This window comes from Phragmites australis, chromosome 18, assembly GCF_958298935.1.
Source record: "Phragmites australis chromosome 18, lpPhrAust1.1, whole genome shotgun sequence".
Taxonomy (NCBI): domain Eukaryota; kingdom Viridiplantae; phylum Streptophyta; class Magnoliopsida; order Poales; family Poaceae; genus Phragmites; species Phragmites australis.
The window spans coordinates 3,408,613-3,432,273 of NC_084938.1; the positions used below are offsets into that span (position 1 = coordinate 3,408,613).

The 23,661-nt window shown below is 43.6% G+C and overlaps 1 protein-coding gene across 1 annotated transcript; it reads left to right on the forward strand.

The window, feature by feature from the left end:
• Nucleotides 1-17,490: 17,490 nt before the first annotated feature.
• Nucleotides 17,491-18,815, forward strand: LOC133898342 (brassinosteroid-responsive RING protein 1-like). The gene has a single exon (XM_062339009.1). The coding sequence runs from the start codon at nt 17,750-17,752 to the stop codon at nt 18,257-18,259; it is 510 nt and encodes a 169-aa protein (XP_062194993.1). The 5' UTR covers nt 17,491-17,749; the 3' UTR covers nt 18,260-18,815.
• The last annotated feature ends 4,846 nt before the right edge of the window (nt 18,816-23,661 follow it).

Below are 23,661 nucleotides of genomic sequence, written 5' to 3' on the forward strand. Positions count from 1 at the left end.
CATAATTAGAAACAAATGTAGCATGGATGTCATTAAGTGCATTGAATTTCTTAAGGTCTTTTGATTGTTTCTTAATGGCTCTTTGTTGCTCATTTATCAATTGAAGGAGTTCATCATAGGAGGGGGAATCCTCATCGAATTCATCATCACTTACATTGCTATCCATACTTTTGGCCATGAGGCACTTGTGTGAAGACTTGCGTGATGATGACTTTGAGGAAGAGCTTCTCTTGGGGTAGAGGATGGTGAGGCTCTCATCATTTGAGCTTGAATCTTCATCTTCACTCACCCATCTTCCCATGCTTGCAAAAGCTTTGGCTCTACTCCTTGTCTCCCTCTTCTTGATCTTCTTCTCTTTCTTTTTCTTGATATGATCCATTGTTTTGATCATGTCTTGAATGGAGATTGGATGATCAATCTTGGCGTTGATCCTCTTCATGTTCTTCTCTATTTGCGAGAAGAGCTTAGCCATCTTGGGATCCAATTCTTCATCACTTGATGTGATTTGATCATCCTCTTCTTCGCTCTCTTCATCTTGATCACCATCATCTTCGCTTGAGCTTGACTCTTGCTCTTGCCTCCTCATCCTTGCCTTCATGTGTTGACATTGAGCTTGCTTGCTTGTGAGAGTAAGATTCTTGGTGTTGGATGAGGTAGGGGCTTCCACCTCCATGTTCATGGTCATCTCATGGACGGTGATCTTGCCTAGCACTTGACTTGGAGTCATCCTCTTGATGTCATTGTTGTCATAGATGATGGAGACTATCAACTTGTACTTTGGAAGAAGAGCTTGAAGTATTCTTCTCACCACTTGATCGTCTTCAATTGGCGTCAAACCTAACCCATTGATCTCATTCACAAGAATATTCAAACGAGAATACATATCATTAGCACTTTCATAGGATAGTTGCTTGAGGCCATTGAGCTTAGTAACAAGCACATGATATTTCTCATTGCGCACATCCTTTGTGCCCTCATGTATTTCATTGAGACTAGTCTAAATATCATGCGCATTGGTGAGAGAATAAACACGATTAAATGCATCGGTGCATAAAGATGATAAAAGGATACTCTTCGCCAATGCATTTAATTGTCTCTCCTTGTTGGTGATGTGTTGCCTCATCCCTTCCTCAGTGACTCTCCAAATATCTAATCCCCGAGCTTGCAAATAACAAGACATTAGAACCTTCCAACGGGGAAAATTTGTGCCATCGAAAAGTGGAGCGCTATGGAAATCCATCCCAACCCCGGACGTCACAACTCTAGGCGGTTAAGCCCAATTTAAGAGCACGAGGCTCTGATACCACTTGTAAAGATCGGTGACGTCCTAAGAGGGGGGGGGGTGAATTAGGACACTTAGAACTAAACCGGCTCAAAAAATAACACAAGATAAACCTATATCAATTTCTATCTAAATATGTTCTAAGTTTATCTAGCGTGTCTACTCTACCGATTAAGGAAACTTGCAACCTATCTAGTAAGGTAAATTGCAAAATGTAAATGCGGAAGTGTAAAGAGGGTAGAGAGAACAAACTCGGCACAAGGATTTTTATCCCGTGGTTTCGATGGCATGAATGCCACCCCTAGTCCACGTTGGAGCTCCACAAAGGATATGCTCCTGGTCGGCACCCGGTCACGGCCTTTGAGCCACCAAGTCACAAAGACAAGGCCTCTACCCGGATGAGCCACCAAACCACCAAGGCAAGGTCTCACCACTAGCCTCTCTTCCGGTTCCTCGCCGCCGTGATCACTTCGGAGCTTGAGCCACAAAGGCAAGGGTCTCCGCGTCCCCGCACAAATACCTTGCCGCCTCTCCACACCAAGTCGGAGGGTCAACAAGCTTACCGGCGAGTCACCAAGACTCAAAGGTGCCGGCGTACCACTTGGTACAAGTTAGGATCACTTCTTGATCCACTCTCTATGCAGCTATCAACTAGCTACACTCTCTCTAGGCCTACAAGCACTAATCACTCTCTAATGGTGTGCTTAATCGCCTTGGATTTTGATCACTTAAGCACTTTGGTGGCTTGGATGTCTTCTCAAGTGTATATGAACTTCTCTGGACTCCAGCCCCTTCAAATGACTGAGTGGAGGAGTATTTATAGCCTCAAACCCGCCAACTAGCCGTTGCCCCAACGGCTCAGAAAATTGTGAGCACCGGATAATCCTGTGATGATAGTAGTACAAGCACCGGATTATCCTGTGAGTACATCAGAGAAACTAGCCGTTGGAACCCACTCAAACTCAACTGTGAGCACCGGATTATCCTGTGATGAGTTAGTTAACACCGGACAAAAGCACCGGATTATCCTATGCCCATAAGTTCATTTTGGAGCTCTCTGCAAAAATTAGTCCGGTGAGTTCATTTTGTGAGCACCGGATTATCCTGTGAGGCACCGGACTTATGCTGATTTGAGCACCGGAGTTATGTTGATTTGAGCACCGGATATTCCTCTGAAGCACCGGAGTTATGTTGATTTTGAGCACCGGATTATCCTGTGAGGCAAATTTCAGCACAACTGTATTTTGGGCATAACTTTTCGCTCCGAACTCCGATTTTGATGATCTTGGGCTCTATTGAAAGCTTGTGAATAGATCTACAAGATTATACAAAAATCCATCCCATTTGATCACATCAAAATTCATTGTGAGCACCGGATAATCCGGTGAGGCAAATTTCAGCACAACTGCGTTTTGTATTTTGGGCATAACTTTTCGCTCCGAACTCCGATTTTGATGATCTTGGGCTCTATTGAAAGCTTGTGAAGAACTCTACAAAATTATACAGAAATCCAACCCATTTGATCACATCAAAATTCATGGAACAAGTCCAATTCATTCCTTTCTTTGTTCCGGCTTCGGTGACTTCTCTTTTGTTGCATCCATGAGATCTACTAAAGCATATACTTGACAAACATGTTAGTCTTATTGACTATATTATCATTAATCATCAAAATCACATACATGCCCTTATGTAATTTAGGCAATCAACCTAAGGGCTTGTTTCCTACACATGCCCCCCCCCCTAGGTGGCACAGGTGTTGTGAAGTAGGAGATCGGCATAGGCGCATATGTGAGGAGGTGATGAGAGAATTGTGATGTGTGAGAAAGATTTATGACAGGAGGGGTTTCTAAGTTGATCATGACTAATTAATTAGGGTAGTATTTTAGAAGAGGATTAATTGATTTGGGCGGTATTTTGGAATGAGATTAATTGATTATTCAATATATATGGGATGAAATAATAGTGTATTAAGGATATTTAATGTTGATAGTTTCCGTTAATTGATTGAATATACAAACTGATTGGAGATTTTCAAATTAATTGGAGGTGAAGGAGCCACGTATAAGCCACATATAAGCCTACAGCATGAGGGTGGACTTCTGGTGAGGAAGGAATGAGGAAGGAAAGCAATACCACAATCACGGGTGCGAGCAAAAATAGCACATGACCGGATTGGGTGCACCTAGCGCAATTGGGTGAGGTGAAAGCGGAGGGACAATACAATCTTGGCTATTGGATACAACGCTACTTAAAACAGTTTATCATATAAGTTTGTTAAACTCTATCATACATAGGTTTATTTTTAGTCTCTAAAAATATCTATAATGTTAAGCTTGTCACATACGGGTAATACTCCGTCTGTAATATAGATACACACAGATAATTTTTGTTAATATCCATCTATGTCTTATGACATATTACAAACAATTTTTGTTAATGTTTATATGTGTCTTACACATCACAAACGATTTTTGTTAATATCCGTCTGTGTCTTATGACACATCACATACGATTTTTCTTAATATCCACCTGTTATACTAATTTTAGAAAATTATGATTTTGGATGTAGAAAAAAATAAGAAAATCCTTTTGCACGTAGGCCACGTCGTCACGCGACCTATGCCATATCATCACACAAGTCAACTATGGCTATATATCATTGCTGATAGCACTAGCATATTTTATCCTTTTGACCCTTGTGTCCAAAACTTTGGATAATTATTTGTGTATTTAAATGACTTCAAATAAAAATATTATAAATTGCAAAATTGTAGATCTCGTCGAGAGCTACAATTTTCATATAATTTTTTCTTCATTTCCCGCCATTTGGAAATTCATAAAATATTTGTCCTACAGACACAGATAATTTTTCTTATTGTCCATCTCTGTCTTATGACACATCACATTTTTTTTTCTAATGGTCGTCTCTATCTTATGACACTCACAGACGATTTTTTTCTTAATGTTCGTCTGTGTCTTATGACACATCATAGATAATTTTTGTTATTATCCATCTGTATCTTTACATCACAGATGATTTTTCTTAATGTCCATCTGTGTCTTCACATCACAGATGATTTTTTCTTAATATACGTATACGTCTTACGACATATCACATACTGTTTTTCTTAATGTTCGTTTGTGTCTTATGACACATCACAGACAGTTTTTCTTCATGTCTTTCTATGTCTTATCACGGATGGTTTGTATCGCAAACTGTTTGTGACTTCAAGCATACCGAGACGGCCAATCATGTTACACGCACATCTATTTTAGCAATCATCTCTGAGTACTTTGTTAGTGATTGATCTTAGAAAACTGTATGTAACACTCTGTCTGTTTTCATTGTTTATGTGGTAGTGTAATGACACGGTATTAATCGAATCTGGGTTGTTGCATGTATTAGATGTTGACATAATGTTAATAATCTGAAGTTGTTCCGGTGCACTTTTTAGACTATCTGCAATCATATTCTCTCCATTTCATTTTCTTTCCGATTCCTTTCTCCGTTCTCATTCCCTTTATTTTCTCTCATTTTCAACAGCTTCACTTCGAGGGGAATCGCGAAGGGAAATGAGAGGAAATCCCGTCCTGAAGGGAATGACCTTGAGAATCCATTCGTGACAAGAACCGTAAAGGAAAATTGTTGGAGCGCTGAAGGAAATAAAAATCCCTTCACGACAGGATTTTCGTCCCCGAAGAGAAACTGTTGGCGGTGGCCTTAGGGTAGACATGATTGTTTGCGTTCTTTCTTTGTACTACTGATACTTAAAGAAATTGAGGAATAATTTCAATCCCGGCACTTGCTTGTGCATTCACACACACTCGATCGATTCCTTTCCCCATCCCTGCACCTGGATGTACGGACAACGCAAAAGCAATTTGTGGGACACTATGGTAAGCAAGCGAAATTCGCTAAAATCAAACGTAAAAGTTATAAACAAAACTCATAAAATTGTTTACCACTATGGTGTGAATAAGGAACAAATTAAGTCAACACTTATCCCCTCTTCCAGAGATCGATAGACCCAGGGATGAGAATTTACTACTACATTCAACCATCCTTTTCCTAGTACAATTTGCACTTTAAAAAATTGGCACTTGCTTGTGCATCATCTGCATGGGTGCATGGATGATTGGATGGACGGACGGCTCAGGAACATGCATGTGCCCTTTGGCCTTTGGGATGAACGACACAGGCTGCAGTTCAGATCCCCTCGTCTCCTCGATTTGTTTGTTTAACTCGCAGACTCGAAACTGCCGATGATAAACAAGATCCCGGCGGTTTTGGCTCTTCTCTAATCTCGACCAGCGCCCGGCAGGAGACGGCATCATCATTTCATGCGATTCCCGGCCGGCAGAAGTAAAAGCAAAGCTAATCCGACAAAATTCGAAACGTGCCGATTAGTTGTAGCTTAGTTTAGCTTAGCTTAATAACATTGATGGCGTTGATTAACATGCAAGCATATCTATTCGCCTGTAGCGTTCGCTTGCCCACCGATCGAATGTGCTAGTGTATACCTAAATATTCTCCTTTTTTCATGGGACCAGCAAAATCATTCATTCATGCTTTACGTCGCTGCAACCGCTAGGCGCATATGTAGGTGAAAAAAGAAATTAAAAGACTTGGGTCATTTTTGTTTTGCTCATAATTTTGTCCCCCTTTTGGGTGCAAGCAGAGGCGGATCAAGGACCTCCAGCCTCCTACTGCTTCGCGGTCAATGAAGTCCCTGAGCTCCAATAATTTTTTTTAGTATGGACGGGGAATAAGAAGAAAAAGAGAGGTGGAAGAAGAAGAGAAAGAGTAAGAGGGGGAAGAAAAAAAAAGAGAGAGAAAGAAGAAGAGGAAGATAAAGAAGAGAAAGAGAGATGGATGAGCTATTTCTACCTGACTCTTATTCATTCGTCATAGGACTGAGATCATCTGACTTCACTCATTTGTGAAGTTAGTAACTTCAAGCACATCTAAACTATTGGATTAAAGGTGAACAGTTCAGATTTGATGCTACAGTAACCAATTGCAAAATATTGTTCACCAAGACTCAGTTTACTGTACGTCTCTGACTTCACACGGCTGAAGTTAGAGGATCTCAATCCTCCGCCATAGGGTGCAATGCTTGTCCCATGATATTTTGATTCTCAAGTTGGGCTAAAAATGACGGGAAAGAACGATGGCGTGGAATACAAATGTGGAAAAGATCTGCTCGTTGACTAAACATTTTTTTCATGAACGAGACTCACACCTCCAACTTCAGAGGACTGGGGCGCCTCGGGGTGAGCGATGCCCTACCAGAGGCACGGACGCGTCACAAAGGGGCAGCACCCCCGCATACAAACACCGGGTTCTAACCCACGGCAGCAGGCAAGGCTCCAACGAGCCTTACTGCTAGGCTAGGAGCCCGTTTTCGTTGACCAAACATTATCCAAACTTGTTCAATAATCAGAAAAATCAACGAGTGCAGTTTAGACTACTGTGTGTCTACACCTAGACATAAAGCAAACACACCGTTGCGGCGTGTTAATATTACTTGTATTAATTGGAGAAATGCAGGACTTGTTTGCATACCGGAGATTAATATCTAAATCATTAGGCCTTAGTACAAACTCGGAAGTAATTCTTAAAAAAATCATAGACTGAGCACCTCGTCCAAAGACGCCATAAATTTGTGGATAGTAGGTATGTAAGTAGCTTATTATCCTCTTAAAATCATGAAACACAAAAAAGTGTAACACAATACCAGTGGAAAGTACTTCCTCCGATCTGAAATAAATGTCGTTTTTTACATCGATACGGTCCTCAAAATATAATTTTGATTACTACTTTTAATTATAGTATATTAATAAAACATTGCAAAGGTATACTATGATGAAAATATTTTTTGATTTAAATCTACTTATATCATTTTCAGTGTCCAAACTCGATATTTAAATGTAATTTGTAGCTCAAGTTTAAAGCAGTTAACTACAAGTAATCCAAAATAATATTTATTTTAGACGGAAGGAAGTAATTAGTAAACAAGACAATAGTGTAAAAAGCAAGATGATTAAAGAAGATGACATGATCATCATTTATGCGTTCCCTCTGGACAGAATCATTTGTGTGTTTTTGATTGACCTGAACACGTCAGGTTTGGTTCTGAGAACGATGGTTGTAGTGTAGGGGGAGGACGATCCGGTGGTAGTAGCCTTTGGGGTAGTGACGGCCATGACCGTTTGTCGGGGGTTGGGTTGGCCCACGCAGCATTGGCATTGTTTCGACCTGTCGAGGTAAGCACCTTTCGCTCTTGTCTCTTAAACCATCTGCGATGGGTTACACTAGAGTTTGTTAACTGACAGTGATGGGTGAGTCGGCCAGCGTGCTTTATGCTCTGCTTTTGCAAGGCAGGGGGCACAACCGCACAAGCAAAGGCTCGCCTTATACAGGGCACTCCCCTCCAAAGTCGTGGTCCAGACTCTGATCTCTCTCTTTTTCTCCTTCTCTGTAGGGGCATGCTGAAGATCCGCTGCTGCCACACCAATGTCACCATCTGCATCAGGAAAGGCAGAAGAAACGCTTACTAGTCTATAACGTATATTATTGAGTCAAGAATCGTCCACCTCCCAGACCTCATGATACTGTAGCTACTGTTCACACGTTCCTCCCCGTTGGATACAACACCGGCATCAATGCTCGTTGCATATCCTAAAGGCCGAACCTTCTCGACCAATGAAACCGACGAAACCCCATCAGGTACACTCCTCGGCTCCCACATCCTTATCTCTGTGCACTCACATTTCTCATTCTCTCCTCTCTCCACCACCACCGACGAACCCTCCCCCCTCCCCCCGGACGCTGCCCTCACGAACGTCCGCCTCTCGCATGGGGCACAACCGCACAAACAAAGGCTCAGCTTATACAGGGCACTCCACTCCAAAGTCATGGACCAGACCCTGATCTTCTTTCTCCACCTCCTCATCTTTCTCTTTTTCTCTTTCTCTGTAGGGGCATGCTGAAGATCCGCTGCTGCCACACCAATGACACCATCTGCATCAAGGAAAGGCAGAAGAAACACCTCCTAGTATATATAAATTTCTCCCTGTTTTACGTGCCCTCGAGTCTCAACATTGTATGGGACAAAAATAAATGGTTTGGCACTGACAATGTGTGCTATCAAATATAGTCAGAGTTTAGTGAGTCACTAGTATTACTAATTTAATAGTTTGAAGTCTAGATTAAGATCCCCATGTAATAACCATAGAAGGACGCTACGAGGACCATACACCTCAGCTACCGTGTCGCGTCATGCATGGAACTGTTGGTCTAACGAGCCTTCTACTTGCCCATACGTACATGTATGCCTTGTCAGTTTAACTATCAGCTTTCTAGGTCTTTGTGCTGTTTGTATCACCTCCAGTGGCGGCATCTTCGCTTGACGAGCAACAGCGGCAGCGATTAGTTTACGCGGAACAGAATTTCGGCCATGACGGTCGTTCGGGTGGTTGTTCATCGTATCTTGACAAGACATTGAGTGTTGGATATTCGGGTACACAAGATTGGTTGGACGAGGACCAACTCGCCACCGCTAGTTGTACTATATATACAACTTCCAGCGCGTAAGTAATTATTTCACGCCCTATTTACTTCCACAGTCGGAAAAACAGTAAATTTACTGTCATCTAGAAAAAACCATCTAGCAATAGAAAAATAGTAATTTTACTCTATAATCGAAAGAAGACATCACACAAGCCTTTAAATAGCGATTGTTACATTCTCTACCTTGAATCCCTAATAAACAGACGAAGATCTTTAGATCCGTAGTTATAGCAGTGCTGGTAGGGGCAATTTAAGAGTATCGTGAATCTTTCTGTCTCGCTAAGCTCGTTCCCCGACCTTCACCGACCAGTCGAGACACCGTTCATCGGTGCAAGAGCAGTTGTACATGTGGAATCTCCATCGAAACCTCCGTCCATTGCTCCCGCCTCTCCAGTCTCCATAGTTGACCCGACGGCGGTGGCGTGGTTTCAGTCCAAGCGTTTGTGTAACATCCCGAGCTTTAACATTTACATTATAGCAAAATTCCCTCCTTTTATTTTTTTCTAATTATTTAAATCAATATAAAATCAAAGAAATATATATATATATATATGTGTATTCAAATATATTATTTTCACTAAATGTTCCAAAGAGCACCGAATTAAAATTTCTAAATTAATCATTGCAATAAATTAATCATATGCATTTTTGGTTTATTTATTTTTCTAGTTCTTTGAGTTGAGATTTGAATTTGAGTGCCTCTCAAATTCAAATCTAAATCCTTAGATTCAATTCAGCTGAAATCCAATTAAATTCAAACCTCTCACAAAAATCAGGGCTTCAAATCCAAATCCTAATCCTAATTCAAATAAACTTATTTGAATTAATGCCAAATCCTTTTTCAAATCAAAATTCAAATACTTATAATTGAATTTAATCTCTAATCTATTTCTTTTTTCTTTTTCTTCTTGAGCCGCCCCTCTCTTTCTTTCGCTCTGCGTAGCTCGGTCACACAACCTAGCCGGCCCGATAGCCCCCCCCCCCTCCGTTCCTCCGTGCATGGGCCGTAGCGCATGCTCACCCGATCATCTCCTGCGCTCGTGGATGCCAGCCCAGTTGAACGCTTGCTCGCTCTCCTCTCCCTAACCGACACGGGACCCACGTCATCGCTCTCTTCTCCCTCATTCAGCTCGCGCTGCCGCATTACTCCTAGTCACCATCGTTTTCCCATATTCAATGCGCTGACGACTTCCTTGCCCTCTCCACTCTCTCTCTCTCTCTCTCTCTCTCTCTCTCTCTCTCTCTCTCTCTCTTCGTCAGCACACGCAACCCGAGATGTGGCCTGGCAGGCCACGACTTCGGTGACCACCGAGCCGATTGGACGGTGCCTGCGCTGCCACTGCCATGCAATTTTCGGTAAGCACCGCCACCAAGACGCGTGTCGCACCACCTCACCATTGCCACCTCCTACTTCCACTCTATGTATAATGCTAGAAGCCCAGCACCTTTTCCCTTTCTCCACCCAATCACAATCCATGCCACCGCCACCGCCACTACAACTCCATCGCTGCCTCCTCCCCTTGAGTTGCCGAGAAGGATGAGGTGCTCACTATCAACCTCGGGATGCCCTTCCTCGTCCAAAAGCCGGGAGGAAGCACGCGGACCCGAGGCCGAGCAGATGTCATCGCTACCTAAAGCTTCTCACCACTAGCCGACGTCCTGCCCTTCGGTCCAGGCACCAATGAGCTCCCTATCTCTACCTCTTGCCCTTCTCCATAGCACGCTAAGATAGCTAGATCTCACCTTAGCATGGCTGTTGGCCAGTGGCCCACAAGCTCATGGCGGCAAGCCTCTCATCGTCATCGGCCGCCCTTGCCCCTCCTGTGTGCTGGCCTTCGTGCCAAGGAGTCCTAGAGGCACTAGGTCTTCTTACCTTGCAGGTAGATCACGCCATTTGTAGGGGAGGTGCTGCTTGTTCTTTTTTCGCTGCCCAGACCACCTCCGGCTACCATCTGGCTTCGCCCCGATGGCCAACTGTCAGAGTCATAGCAAAATGAGCTCCCTATCGTGCGTAGATGCCCAGCCCGTATATCTTGTCGTGAACCCTTGGTTGTAACTCAATGCTAGCGAGATCTATTGTGCGGGGCTATCGTGATTCCTCGCCATCATCCCCTCTTATTTCACTGCTCTGCTCCACCAACGAGCCCATGTGCACGTGACGCTGGGCCCTTCGCCATAGCAGCAGTCGACCGAGCAAGTTGTGGCTCGGCCCGCTGCTGGGCCAGCTTGCTGGCGCAGCCTAGTGGCTGTAGCCACTTCCTCGTGGGCCAGCCTTCGCCCAGTCCTAAGCCCAAGTCTATATCTAGGCTTAGATCGATCCCATACATGCACTGTACAATGGGCCCCAATTATGAATAGTAATATTTTGTACTTTCTCGATTTAATTTTAGATAAATCTTTCAGGAATCATAACTTCTCCGTTCTAATTTTAGATAAATATTTCTATCATAGTGTAATATCCATTATGACTCATTTGATTTTCTATTTGATGTTATTTGATTTGTCATAGGCCGTCGTTAATCGTAATCGCGCCTTGTAGAACTGGAGGATTTCACGGAGGACCCCGACTTCGACTAAGGATTAGAAGACGACTTTAGGGAAGGCAAGTCCTATCTCCTTGATCATTTTAAACCCATGTTTTCAACAATCTAATTGATCAACTTAAAACTTGACTTATTATCCCATGTGTTATGTACTGTGCTATTTCAACTGCCTGCAGTAGTTAAATCCTACCAAACAATTGTCATGCTTTAAATGTCATTATCTAGAATCCATTTCACCCTAGATTACCTGTCATTATCTATATTAACATCGAAAGCCACTTTGATATCTAGTATGATTAAGATTGAATGCATCTTTTTGGAGATGTCGCTTATGGAATACATCTCTTCGGAGATGTCGCTTCACTGAATATCAATTCAACTCATATTTCATGAATCTTTGATGTTTGAGGAATCCTTGATAATCATGTGGGATATTTCATGAAGTAGAGTAGTCCTCGAGTGAGGATGTGCTTAGGGGATTGAGTTACCTATGTGGTATTCATTGCTAGCTTGAAGATGCCTCTTCCGGCCATATAAGTACCAAAATATTGTTCCGTCATGATAAGCCACCTCAGTGCAACCATGTGTCCTGTTATGAGTAGGACTTGCTTTTTCTATCTCTCGACCAAGCTGGACATGTTACTAGGGGGCCAGGGGAGTAATGAGAACCCAAGCATCTGTCAGGTGCTTCGCGGGATGTTCATGGAACCAGACTCTTTACGAAGGTCCTAGTTGTACCCTATCATCCCTTATGTAGCCCTGGAGCACTTGAGTGTCTCATAGTATAGTCCAACAAGGGAAGGTGATTGAAATATCTTGTTATGATTCACTTCTCTGCTAGCAATGGTTGGAGGCTGAGTATATCGTGTGAGTACAGTGTACAACCTCTGTAGAGTGTAAATCTATTCGAATAATTATGTCAACGTATGGGAGAACCGCCCAAATAATATTTTAATTAATCACCAGGAGGATCAACATTCATAATCACAACCTCGATGATTAACCAGAATATCATTCCAGTAGTCCTGGCATGTGTTTTGTACTCAAGATTGGAACACATACCTTTACAACATATAGCATCACAACACAGCTTAAGAAAGAGCAAGTAATTAACATTATATTACAAGTTATTACAATTTACAGCAAAAGAGAGCTAAGAGTAGACTCAAACCTGCTCAACTCCTAACCAACAAAAGAAACTATGCAGCGAAAGCTAAAGCTATAAACGACAAAAGGAGGATTGAGCCATATGCCCTTAGGCTTTATCACAAAAGCACGCCAACTGAATATGATGCACTATTTATACCCGCCGCCACCCTCGGCAGGCGTGAAGTAGCCAAACATCGTTTTCTCCTCACCTGCAAAACCTGTAGAGCAGCTGAGTATGAAGGTACTCGCAAGACTTAATCCATATAGAGCACATATAAATAGCTCGACTCTAAGAATTATGCATTTAGCTGTTAGCAAGAAAAAGTTCTCAAAGTTAAGTACATTAATATGCTTAAGCAACCTAGACATATATGTGGGCACCTAAACTTAACTAACAATAATAACATTATACCCTGCAATAACCAACTGCACATAAATGTAACTGGAACCATCATGAACATGTATGTAACACGAACCGTCTTCCCCATGACCAACATATCCGACCACAAACCACAACTCGTGACTCTACGATGGTGCGCATGGACAGAAGACATGCTCATGACAGAGAGTGTGGCAGTTCAAACTGTTTTTACATCCTGCAGGGGATACTCTTTTACCCATACGATTACGAGAATCACACTCCTTTACCCATATGAAACGAGGACCATTCGACTTGCATAAACACATAGGTCCATACAAGGAGTACTCGTGACAATCTTTCCCAATAAGCCCCAACCATTTGATACATGCATCGCTCGACGAGGAGGTATCCAGAACTACTCCCAGAGCAAACTGGATACATCTACAAGCCAGCTCGCTCACAGTATCAATGTTCATGCCCAAATGATCACAACTACAGAGGTATTCGGCTTACCTTACTATTAGATCAGCATGTGGTGAGTACGGTAAGTGCTAAAGCCAAGGGCGACCAACGGTCGATGCTTAACCAATGCAAGACGGTCTACGGTATCCTGGCTCCCTCCCTAAACTACCCTGAGAACCTCCTCTAGGGTAGATGATACCCCTAACACCGCCCACATCTTGTCTCATTCTCACATCTTAACCATCTTAACAACATAATCAATAGTGTGAAACCTTAAGTAAGCCCTAAGCTCGCGAACAACGGTATCACTATCGCTCGATTTCTACCGAGGACCTATGCATTGCTAAGCATATCAAACAACTCTTAGGCTAGTCATCAACAATATTATTGAGGTGACAAGGATAAGGAAAATCAATAATTCAAGATAGAGGATATGCAATACAACATAGGTTGTACCATTTTTGTCCGACATCGACTCGCTACTCATGCAAACATACATAGCATAATTTATTAAATTTTGACTTCATTCAATTCAACACAAGCGTTCAATATGCTTAGATACTTGTCTTGCTGCTCTGCCGGCTACCTGATGCTACCTGCACAGAATTCACAGAAGTGGGGTGCCTCGGTGTTGCCCTCGCTCGCCTGAACTGTCGGATCAACGCTCTCTAAAAGAAACACGGATGCAATGCATAAATAAATGAACAATACAAAAAGGATGCATAAAATGCATGCTCAAGTAATAGTGGAGTGCTGAGACTTGAAAACATTCGCAAAAGACCGCTAAGGGACTTGGGCTTCAAAACGTGAAACTCCGGATAAGCCAACTTAAAGTGCACCAAGCCTTCAGTGGTTGGCGATCAGACCAGTAGCCATCAGAGAGTTTTAGGGGCTGGCGATCGAACTGATGTTGATCTAGCGATCAGACCGCCCACCAACGGTCAGGCCGGCCCTAGTGGCGATCTAACCCCTGTATAGAGCCCTCATTTTAGACCTTCCGGTCCCAACTGGCGGTCAGACCGGCTCTAGCGATGGTTAGACCGCCAGGCATTACCGGCAGCACCCTTATGGGGTTGCCGACGAGAGCTCTGGTGAGACTCTCGATCACGGAGGGTACCTAAATGTTCCATAGGACTACTGGAGTGTTTCTGAAGTGATTTGGATTGCCTTCACCGAGCTAAACTCAAAATGCCCTATGGATTGGAACTAGGCTAGGTTGAGTTTTGGGCCTAAATGACACCAGGGGGGGTCGAATCAAGCTTGGAAACAACGGAAAAAGATAGGGGAAGCCTCACCTTAATGCATTGAAGCTTTCTAGCGGATGGCTTTTCTTCAGGAAGACTTCGATTTGCGGATTGACTCCCGGGGTGGTGGTGGATCTTGAGGTGAACGGCGGGTCTCCGGTAAGAGAGAAGAGGGGGAGACACTTGGGGAAGTCCTTTGGGAGCTCGTGACAGTGCCCTCCTCCAATCTCTAGCCCTCGAATGCGATGACAAAGGAATCTCTCTCCCTTCTGGTGTTGGGTGGAGAGAGTGAGAGAGAGAGCAAATGAGAGAGTGAGAGAGGCAATCGACCACCTTAAGTTGAGCCTCTGTGTGCTGGTGGTCGGACTGCGTAGGGTGCCGGTTAGATCGCAGCAAGCACACGTGGTAAGCCCACGTGGCTGCCACCTGGTGGTCAGACCGCAAGAGGAGTTTTTGTGCTGCATCTTTCTAAGTATTCCCGTTTTCCCTTCCTATTTTTGGGATGTGACACAACGATCATGGACATGCAAAGCAATGGTTAAATTCGGGGCTTGTGTATCTTTGATGAGTGAGTGTGTGGATTAGATGTTTGTATGATGAGGTTACTGGCTCGGTTCATCAGGAGCTGTATGGTACCAAAGTTACACCAAACATAATGATATGGACCGTGGAGTGAGGTGTAGCCCATTCTAGGACCAAAAACCTTAGATATACCTTATTACCTTATTTAAACTGTTTCAAATTTATCAGTATAGAATATAACTAAATATCTACATAAATTGTTTTACGCTTAAAACTAAATCGTAAATCCTTATCCTTAAGTTAGATTTTATGCATATATCAAATCCCTTTAATAGTATAGGACTTACTGAGTACCTTCCGTACTTATTATTGCTATTATTTAGATGGGGAGATGGATGCCGACTTTGCGGGAGACGAATGCGCGGATGGGGAGTAGAGTTAGCAGTCACATTTGCACCCTAGCTGCATGTAGCTTTGGATTTTTGTTCCCCTATGCTTTTCTTAGTCGGTTGGCCAGGTTTGAAATATACCGTATGATTTAAGATCTTCTGCACTCACCTTAATCTTTTATATATGATGTATGACTGTGATACCATAAAATATTGTACTATGAGTATTATCTACTTGATCAAGAACTAATACAAGAGGCATAGATCCTGGGAAAAGGGTCTTACAGTTTGGTTTCTTTTATTTACAGTTTTGATCTTGAGTTTTGTGATGTGTTAAGTGATTTTTCTGATTTTTTCTAGTATAGAAGGAGATCTATTGAATCATATACGGTGACAATTGTTCTTTTTTTCTTCAATTTTGAGTGGATACATAATTCAGTTCATGTTTTTCCCGTATTTTTTATCTTCCTGTTCTTTTCTCAACTGAAAATAATAATTGTTAGAACCCGAAAAGTATCGAGGAAATGATGAAATATTTTTTTTGAACACGGAAGTCATCTTTTACTCAACCGAAAAAGATAATAATCAAAATCGAAAAACAATGAAACAGTTGTCTACGAAAATAATCTAAGATGTAACCAGAAATAAAAAATGCAAATAGTAATAATACAAGTGATTTCACGAGATTAAAATAATAAAACAAGTGACTTCAAGGATCATATATATGACCATAATAATAAAATAATAAGCGTCTTGAGAAAAGCACCACATGTATGGTTACTTAAGTATTTTACCTCTTTTCCCTTTTCTTAATTACATAGAGATTATTTCTCTGATTACGTGATTAGTTTCTTTATTTAGAGAAAAAATCTTTCATACTGTTACCTCTTTCTTTGATTAGCTAAAGATTATTTTATGATTGTGTAATATGGTTTATTGTTTAGAGAGAAAATCTTGCAGGATGTTATTCATCTGTACTCATGTATGTCGTTGTTGTAAAATAAATCAACGTATTTTTCGGTCATTGAATAGTGAATTTCTAGTCACGCCAAGCTATTTTCCGATTACACAATATATATTTTTTGTTACGACAATATGCATTTTTTCAATCATGTAAATATATATCTTTCGGTCACTCTGACATAAGTTTTCTTGTTTTATAATATATATTTTCATATTGTATAATATATACTTTTCTATTTTTTTCTATCACGTAAACATACTGAAGACCCCCCCCCCCTCCCCACACACATGCTCGATCCAGTCCCAGCCATTTCAGTTCCAGTGCCAACGAACCGGTGCTCGACAACAGCTAACGGAGGGGGAATTCATCGATCTACGACAACACATGTGTGCATGTACGTGCAACCCATTTAAAGAAACCCGAAAACACTACATGTACCCAAGAATTCCTCGAGAGCACAAACTATTGTAAGACAAGCCATGTAGCAGTTCATCTCTATTACCACCATGGTGACATATGTGTTTAGGTACCTGTCATCCATATATAAATAGGAAGCAGTGCAATAGCGAATCCAAGATCATTAAGAGAGCTCTCCTCTTTTTTTCTCTTTTTTTTTCTCTTCCAAATCAAAAAATTGAAAACATGTTTTAGAAGACTCTTAATACATCTAGGGTAAGAGGATCGAACCCCTCCGAACCATAATGAATCTATCCTTAATCGAAAGATCTATCTATACTTAACAAGTTTTACTTTATTTACGAACCCTTGTTAACTAGAATTGCTAATATATATGGTTGCAACTATCTGAGTTCGAGTGAGCTAGGCTAATTAGCTCACCTCTGCTGGCTTAAAAACCAACCAGACTCGATCGATTTAAGTGAAGACGTTAATTGTTCTATATGTCGGTCTCATACTCGGCTCTTATGCAGCTTGCAACACGACCATGATTGGGATCTCCTGCAACAGCATGTAGCACGTCGCTCGTCTGCTGTCACTTGTCTGTGCGCATAGCACTGCATTGCTCTTATTAGGTAGCCCCCTCCAAACATTGTTTGATGCCCCCAAAATAAACCCTTCTTCAGTCCTTCTCTCTTGTATATATAGACCCCACACCTCCACTCCATCACCCTCTTCTTCCTCCTCCATTATCCCCCCTCCCCTTCTCTCTCTAGCTCTTCTGTTCTCTGATTCTCTCTCTAGCTCTTCTGTTCTCTGATTCTCTCTCTGGAGAGGAAGTGAGGAAGAAGGAGACCGGCCATGGGGTTCCCTTCGGTGTGCTACTGCGTGATCCTGCCGCAGCCGCTCATCCTGGTGCTGCAGCTGCTCGACCTCCTCCGGCACGCCGTCCTGCTCTGCCTCTCCTCGCTCGGCCTCGCGGCGCCGCCGGCCGCCGACGAGCACCCGGCCTACGCGGCCCCGCCGCCGGACCTGTGGGCGCTGCCGCCGTCCCTGCAGGCGGCCGCGGTGGCACCGGTCCCCGCGCCGGCGGCCATCAAGGCCCGGCTACCCGCCGTCCGGTACGCCGACCTCCTCCGGACCCGGCGCGCGGTCGCTCCGGCGCCGGCCGTGTGCGCCGTGTGCCTGGGCGCGCTCGAGGCGCGGCACCGCGTCCGCGAGCTCGGCAACTGTGCGCACGCCTTCCACAAGGCGTGCATCGACAAGTGGGTCGACAAGGGCCAGGCCACCTGCCCCCTCTGCCGCGCCCTCCTCCTCCCCGCCGATGCTAACGCCGGCGAGCTCGCCTCCTCCTCGTCCTTCTCCTTCTGACCTCACGCTCCAATAATTAATCAAGAAGCCAGCCAGCCGCCGCGGCTCGCTCGAGAGGCCAGGTCAGTATAGCTAGCTCGCCCACTGCGACCCTGTCGTCCATCCATCCATGGATCCAAGCTTTCTTGGAGCAAAAATGAAATGGTGGGAGGAGGAGAGAGAAATGGTGGATGGTGTCAGTGTGCGGTGGTGGATCCAGTATTATTGGTAAGTGAGGCACTAATTATGAGGAGGACAGGGATGGCTACCTGCTTTGGATCTGGTGCGTGAGTGAGCTGAGCCCTATGCACACTCACACTCTCATAGATCCATGCATCCAACCATCCAGATGCTGCTGATCTCTTCTCCACTCCAATTCACTTTTTTTTTAATTTCTTTTTTTTTCTTTGAGAGTTCTCCTTATTATTGTCAACTTAATTAGTGAGGGAATCAAGCAAGAGAGAGATGTACATAGCTGCCTCCACTTGACAGTATTGGAAGAATAATGATTGTCTCTCACATCACCAGTTTAACTTGATCTGATAGTACTACAATTTGACATGAGCATATTATTATATATATTCATTCCTTGTGTGATGCATGCAATGTGGCCGATTATATATGTAAGTATGGATCTCCAGTTGGGGTTTCCAACAGATATGTTCCTCTCATGTTTGGTGATTAGGGGGTTATTAGGCATTATGTACTTTGTTGGGGGACAATTAGGATGAGCTTTGCTTAACCAACGTGCGAGTGCTTAATTATTCGCCACTTCTTGCATGAGTTTGTAGTCCAGTCATCTTGCAGTGCTAGGCTCCTACCTTACACTACTCAGGAACACACATAAATATCAGATGAAACTGGGTCTATTTTTCAGAGATCTAAAAAAAATTATCGCATATGGAGACGGATCTAGAGCCACCAATTAGAGGCTTTTTCTACTTTCTTCTTCTCGTCGTCTTCTCTTCTTCTTTCTCTTCTATGTCCGAAAATTGAAAGATGGGCTTTGGAGGCTCTCAGATGCGCCTAGGGTATGGTAGGGGGCTTGAGCCTCCTCTTCCGCCATGGTGGATTGTCCCCTGATCGTGCATGCTCGGCGGTGGAGCTTGGAGAAGATTTCAGAGGACTTTCAGGATTTATGCACCTAGTTTTGAGCTGTTCTATGATACCCCTCGCTTGGTGTCCAATAATGCTTCATGTTGGTAGTTTCTCCTTGTTTCTCCTCACAATGAAAAATAACCATTTTTTGTCCTTGTGAGATGAAATGAATTTGGTTCATGAGATTGCTGTGTGTACCGGCACCTAATTTTGTACAGTGCCTTCAATTTTCCGCGGGCCCGGCCACGGATGCACGCAATTTAACACCCGCAATCTGGCAGCGCCGCTGTGTCATCAAAGCTAGGGTTTTTCTCCAGTTTTTGAAGTGGATCCAAGACCAGTTCCTCTCCTCGATCCACAGTGCCGAGCACGGTAGGCAAATTACACGCGGACGATGGCGTCATCACGCTCCTGCCGGACGTACGGGAGACGACGAACTGGGTCCTCTGTTTTTTCCCTATTATAAGTGACGTGGGCACACACTTCACTCCTACACATAAGTACGGCTCTATCATATATCTATAAGTAATAATACTAAAAGCATTCGTATATACGTAAATCATAAGCACTATAATTTAAATTCTGTTAATAGAGTTGTACCTTTATGTCTCCGCTATCGTACCTCCACACCAAGAGGTGGGTGGGCTCTCTATTCTTGCTAGTTGTTCTTGCGTTCTGTGATCAATTAGTGAAGTATTTTTGTCCATGTGTAGTTACTTATCATGCTAGTTTGCTCTAGAGATATCAAAACAACTGAAACGTCTGCCTAGAGACTTATCGAAAATCAGGATCTTTGAAATACCAGATTTTCTTCTCGATTCATGTGGGAGTCCAACTGTTTGCTGTAAAAATTCTGTAAAAATAAAATTCATGTGTTTCCCGACATCGATCAACCGCAATCTACTGCGTGAGATCGAGAGAAAAAGTTGCAAACAGTGTGGTTAGCATCTCTCGATAAAATCACGATCGGGCTGGATGCGCAGTGAACTGAAAGTCAAGGGTCTGGTAGGTAGCAGTAGTATTCTAGAGAATTTCAGAGTTTTGTTGGGTCCCTCTTAGCAGGCGTGCGACTTTCACGGTCTTCTTGGCCTCTCTGCAAATGGAAAACAAAATGGCCAGCCAATTTATAGACTTTTCGCCCTCTCTTGCCCGGCAGTACTTCATCAATTCAATTCTCCGTCTTTGATGACTTGCAGCAAAGGTGTAAGTTTTGTATTTTTGAATTATTAGATCGATCCAAAACTAAAAAATAAATAAACTAGCTTATACTTAGCTAAGGTAGGAAAGAAAAAATAAATTAAGTAATGATCTAAAACTATTCATTAGGTATCTAATTGTATCCCTACTTACAGCGACAAGTAACTCAAGATTGTTGAAACGGGCCGATCGACGGACCGGTTTTTGGCTAAAGCACATTTGGGCTCGGACCCTCGTGAGTTGTGGTGTAGGATTGAAAATTGCGGAGAGATCTAAAAAATAGATTAATTATCTAAAACGGAGGAGTTCTATGATATTTATGGAAATCCATGGGAAACAATGCATTTCTGGTAGGGAACCAAGAAATTCCTGTGTTGCAAACGAGACCTTCCTGTGTTTGACAAGTTTTTTCTATATGTGTGTTTGATAAGTTTTGGGAACGGTATGCGAAATAAGTAGCAACGGAATAAGAGAACAGTAAAATAGTTTACGAAGCAGGCTGTGTATATGGGTCTCCCTGTGCTTTTGGGTTGTTTGCAGTTGTTGTAATAGATCTTGGTCCTCTTTGGGCCTGATATCATTACGTAGGACAGCCCATTAGGCCATTACAAGCCTACCTACAAAACATTGCTTTTCATTTTTCTCTTCACTAGTTATCTACCCGTGCGTTACGACGGGAGTCAAAATTTTTCACGAGATACTATAGTTAACTGAGTGATATACAACGAGCTACAACAAAAGACTATCTTGCACCACATAATATTCATGTTCTGTAAGACACAAATGACACACGGCCACTCGGGCCATCATAAAAAATTTGAGTAGAAGCTAAATTTTGAGGAGCATTTCAGGTAGTAGAAGCTAAATTTTTTTAAGTCGGATGTGTTAGAAATTGAATTTGTATTTAGTGGTCCACTGACTAAGTAGTGTGTGCGTCTGGTGCGCATCATGGCTTGGCCAGCGGCGTGGTGACCGCATCCTTGGCATAGCATGGCGTGGTCAGCATGAACTCTTGCGTGAGTTAGTTGCCGTGTATATAGGCACGCCCTTCTTCTTAGGATCTTGAATCCGTTGTACATCGTATTGCATCAGCAGTTATATAAAGAATACGATCCAGATGTGATCATTGCGTTTGGCAAATCACTCTCTCTCTCTCTCTCTCTTTCTTAGTTTCTCATGGTCATCAGAGCCACGATTCAACTCTGATCGCCCGCTGCCATGGCCGGATCTCCAAACTCTGCCACCACCAACAACTCACCCTCCACCAATGCTCAATCCGGCCTATTGCCCACGCCATCATTCAGCCACATGATCAGTGTGAAGCTTACCCAGGAGAACCACCTACTGTGGAAAACACAAGTTCTCCCGTATCTGAGGATCCAAGGCCTTCTCGGGTATGTTGATGGATCCATTGAGCGTCCCAATCAGACCACCACTCTCCCTATCGACGAGAACGCCGGCAGTGCTCGCCGGATCGCCGTCAACCCCGAGTACATCACCTGGTATCATCAAGACCAGTTGGTTCTGAGCTCCATCCTCTCCTCTGTCACCGAGGAGGTGCTTGGGCTTCTGGTTGGTGTGACGACGGCGCGAGATGCATGGCGCACCTTGGAGAACCACTTCGGGTCGAGCTCGCGTGCACACGTGATGCAGATCCGCATGCAGCTTGCTACGATCCAGAAGGGCGACTCCAACATCGCCACGTACTTTCGCAAGGTGAAGAATCTCGCCGACGTCCTCGCCGCCATCGGCAAGCCGCTGACAAACGAAGAACTTATCTCGTACATGTTGCGCGGCCTTGGCTCCGACTATGACCCGTTGGTGACCAGCATCACCACGCGCACCGACACCTACAGCATCAATGACATCTACGCGCACATGCTCAGCTACGAGATGCGCCAAGAACACAACAACACGGTCATCCAGGTATCATCATCTGCTAACAGTGCAAGCAGGAACCAGGGCCGCGGCGGCGGTCATGGTGGCCGGAACGGCCGAGGCCGAGGAGATCGTGGACGTTCCCCTAGTGGCCGCAATGGTCGCCAATGTCAGGGAGGACAGTCCAGTGGAGGACAGTCCAGTCGTGGAGGACGCAGTGATGTCGTGTGCCAAGTCTGCTCCAAGATTGGGCATGATGCCCTTCATTGCTGGTATCGCTTCGACCACAGCTACCAAACCGACAACAACAACAAAGTCGCAGCCGCCGTCACCAACAGCTACGCCGTCGACCCCAACTGGTACGTCGACACAGGCGCAACAGATCACATCACAAGTGATCTTGAGCGGCTAACAACAAGAGAACGCTACACTGGAGGAGATCAAATTCAGGTTGCATCAAGTGCAGGTTTGTCTATCTCTCATGCTGGGAATTCCTTTATTGCTGGATTACATCGACCACTTTACTTAAACCATGTTCTGCATGCCCCTAAAATCAATAGACACTTGATCTCCGTCCGAAAGCTAGCCATTGATAATAAAGCCTTTGTTGAATTTCATCCACATTCCTTCTTTGTTAAGGATCAAGCAACGAAGGCCATTCTGCTCAGAGGAAAGTGTAAGGATGGACTTTACATGCTTCCCAATAAAAGGCCCAGCCAGGCTCTTTTCTCGGCCAAGATGACTCAACAACAGTGGCATCGACGCTTGGGACACCCAGCCATGCCAATTGTCTCTCGGATTCTGCAGAACAATAAAATTGATGTTGCTCATGATACTTCCTCTTCCTTTTTCTGTAATGCTTGTCAGCAAGGGAAAGCACATCAACTTCCTTTTGATTCTTCTTTACATGTAACCAATGCTCCTCAACAAATAATCCACACTGATGTTTGGGGACCAGCTCTCCCATCAGTGAACAATTCAAAATATTATGTCTCCTTTGTTGATGATTATAGTAGATTTGTTTGGATCTATTTCCTGAAATGCAAATCCGAGGTTGAGTCTGTCTTTCTTCAGTTTCAGAAGCATGTAGAAACTCTTCTTAATTCTAAAATTCGTATGGTTCAATCAGATTGGGGCGGAGAGTACAATAGACTGCACCATTATTTCAATCGTACAGGGATTAGCCATCGCATCTCTTGTCCACACACACACCAGCAGAACGGCACAGCAGAGAGAAAACATCGGCACGT

What these genes read in the sequence shown, in the direction of transcription:
- LOC133898342 (XM_062339009.1), top strand. Translation starts at nt 17,750, where the DNA reads ATGGGGTTCCCTTCGGTGTGCTACTGCGTGATCCTGCCGCAGCCGCTC.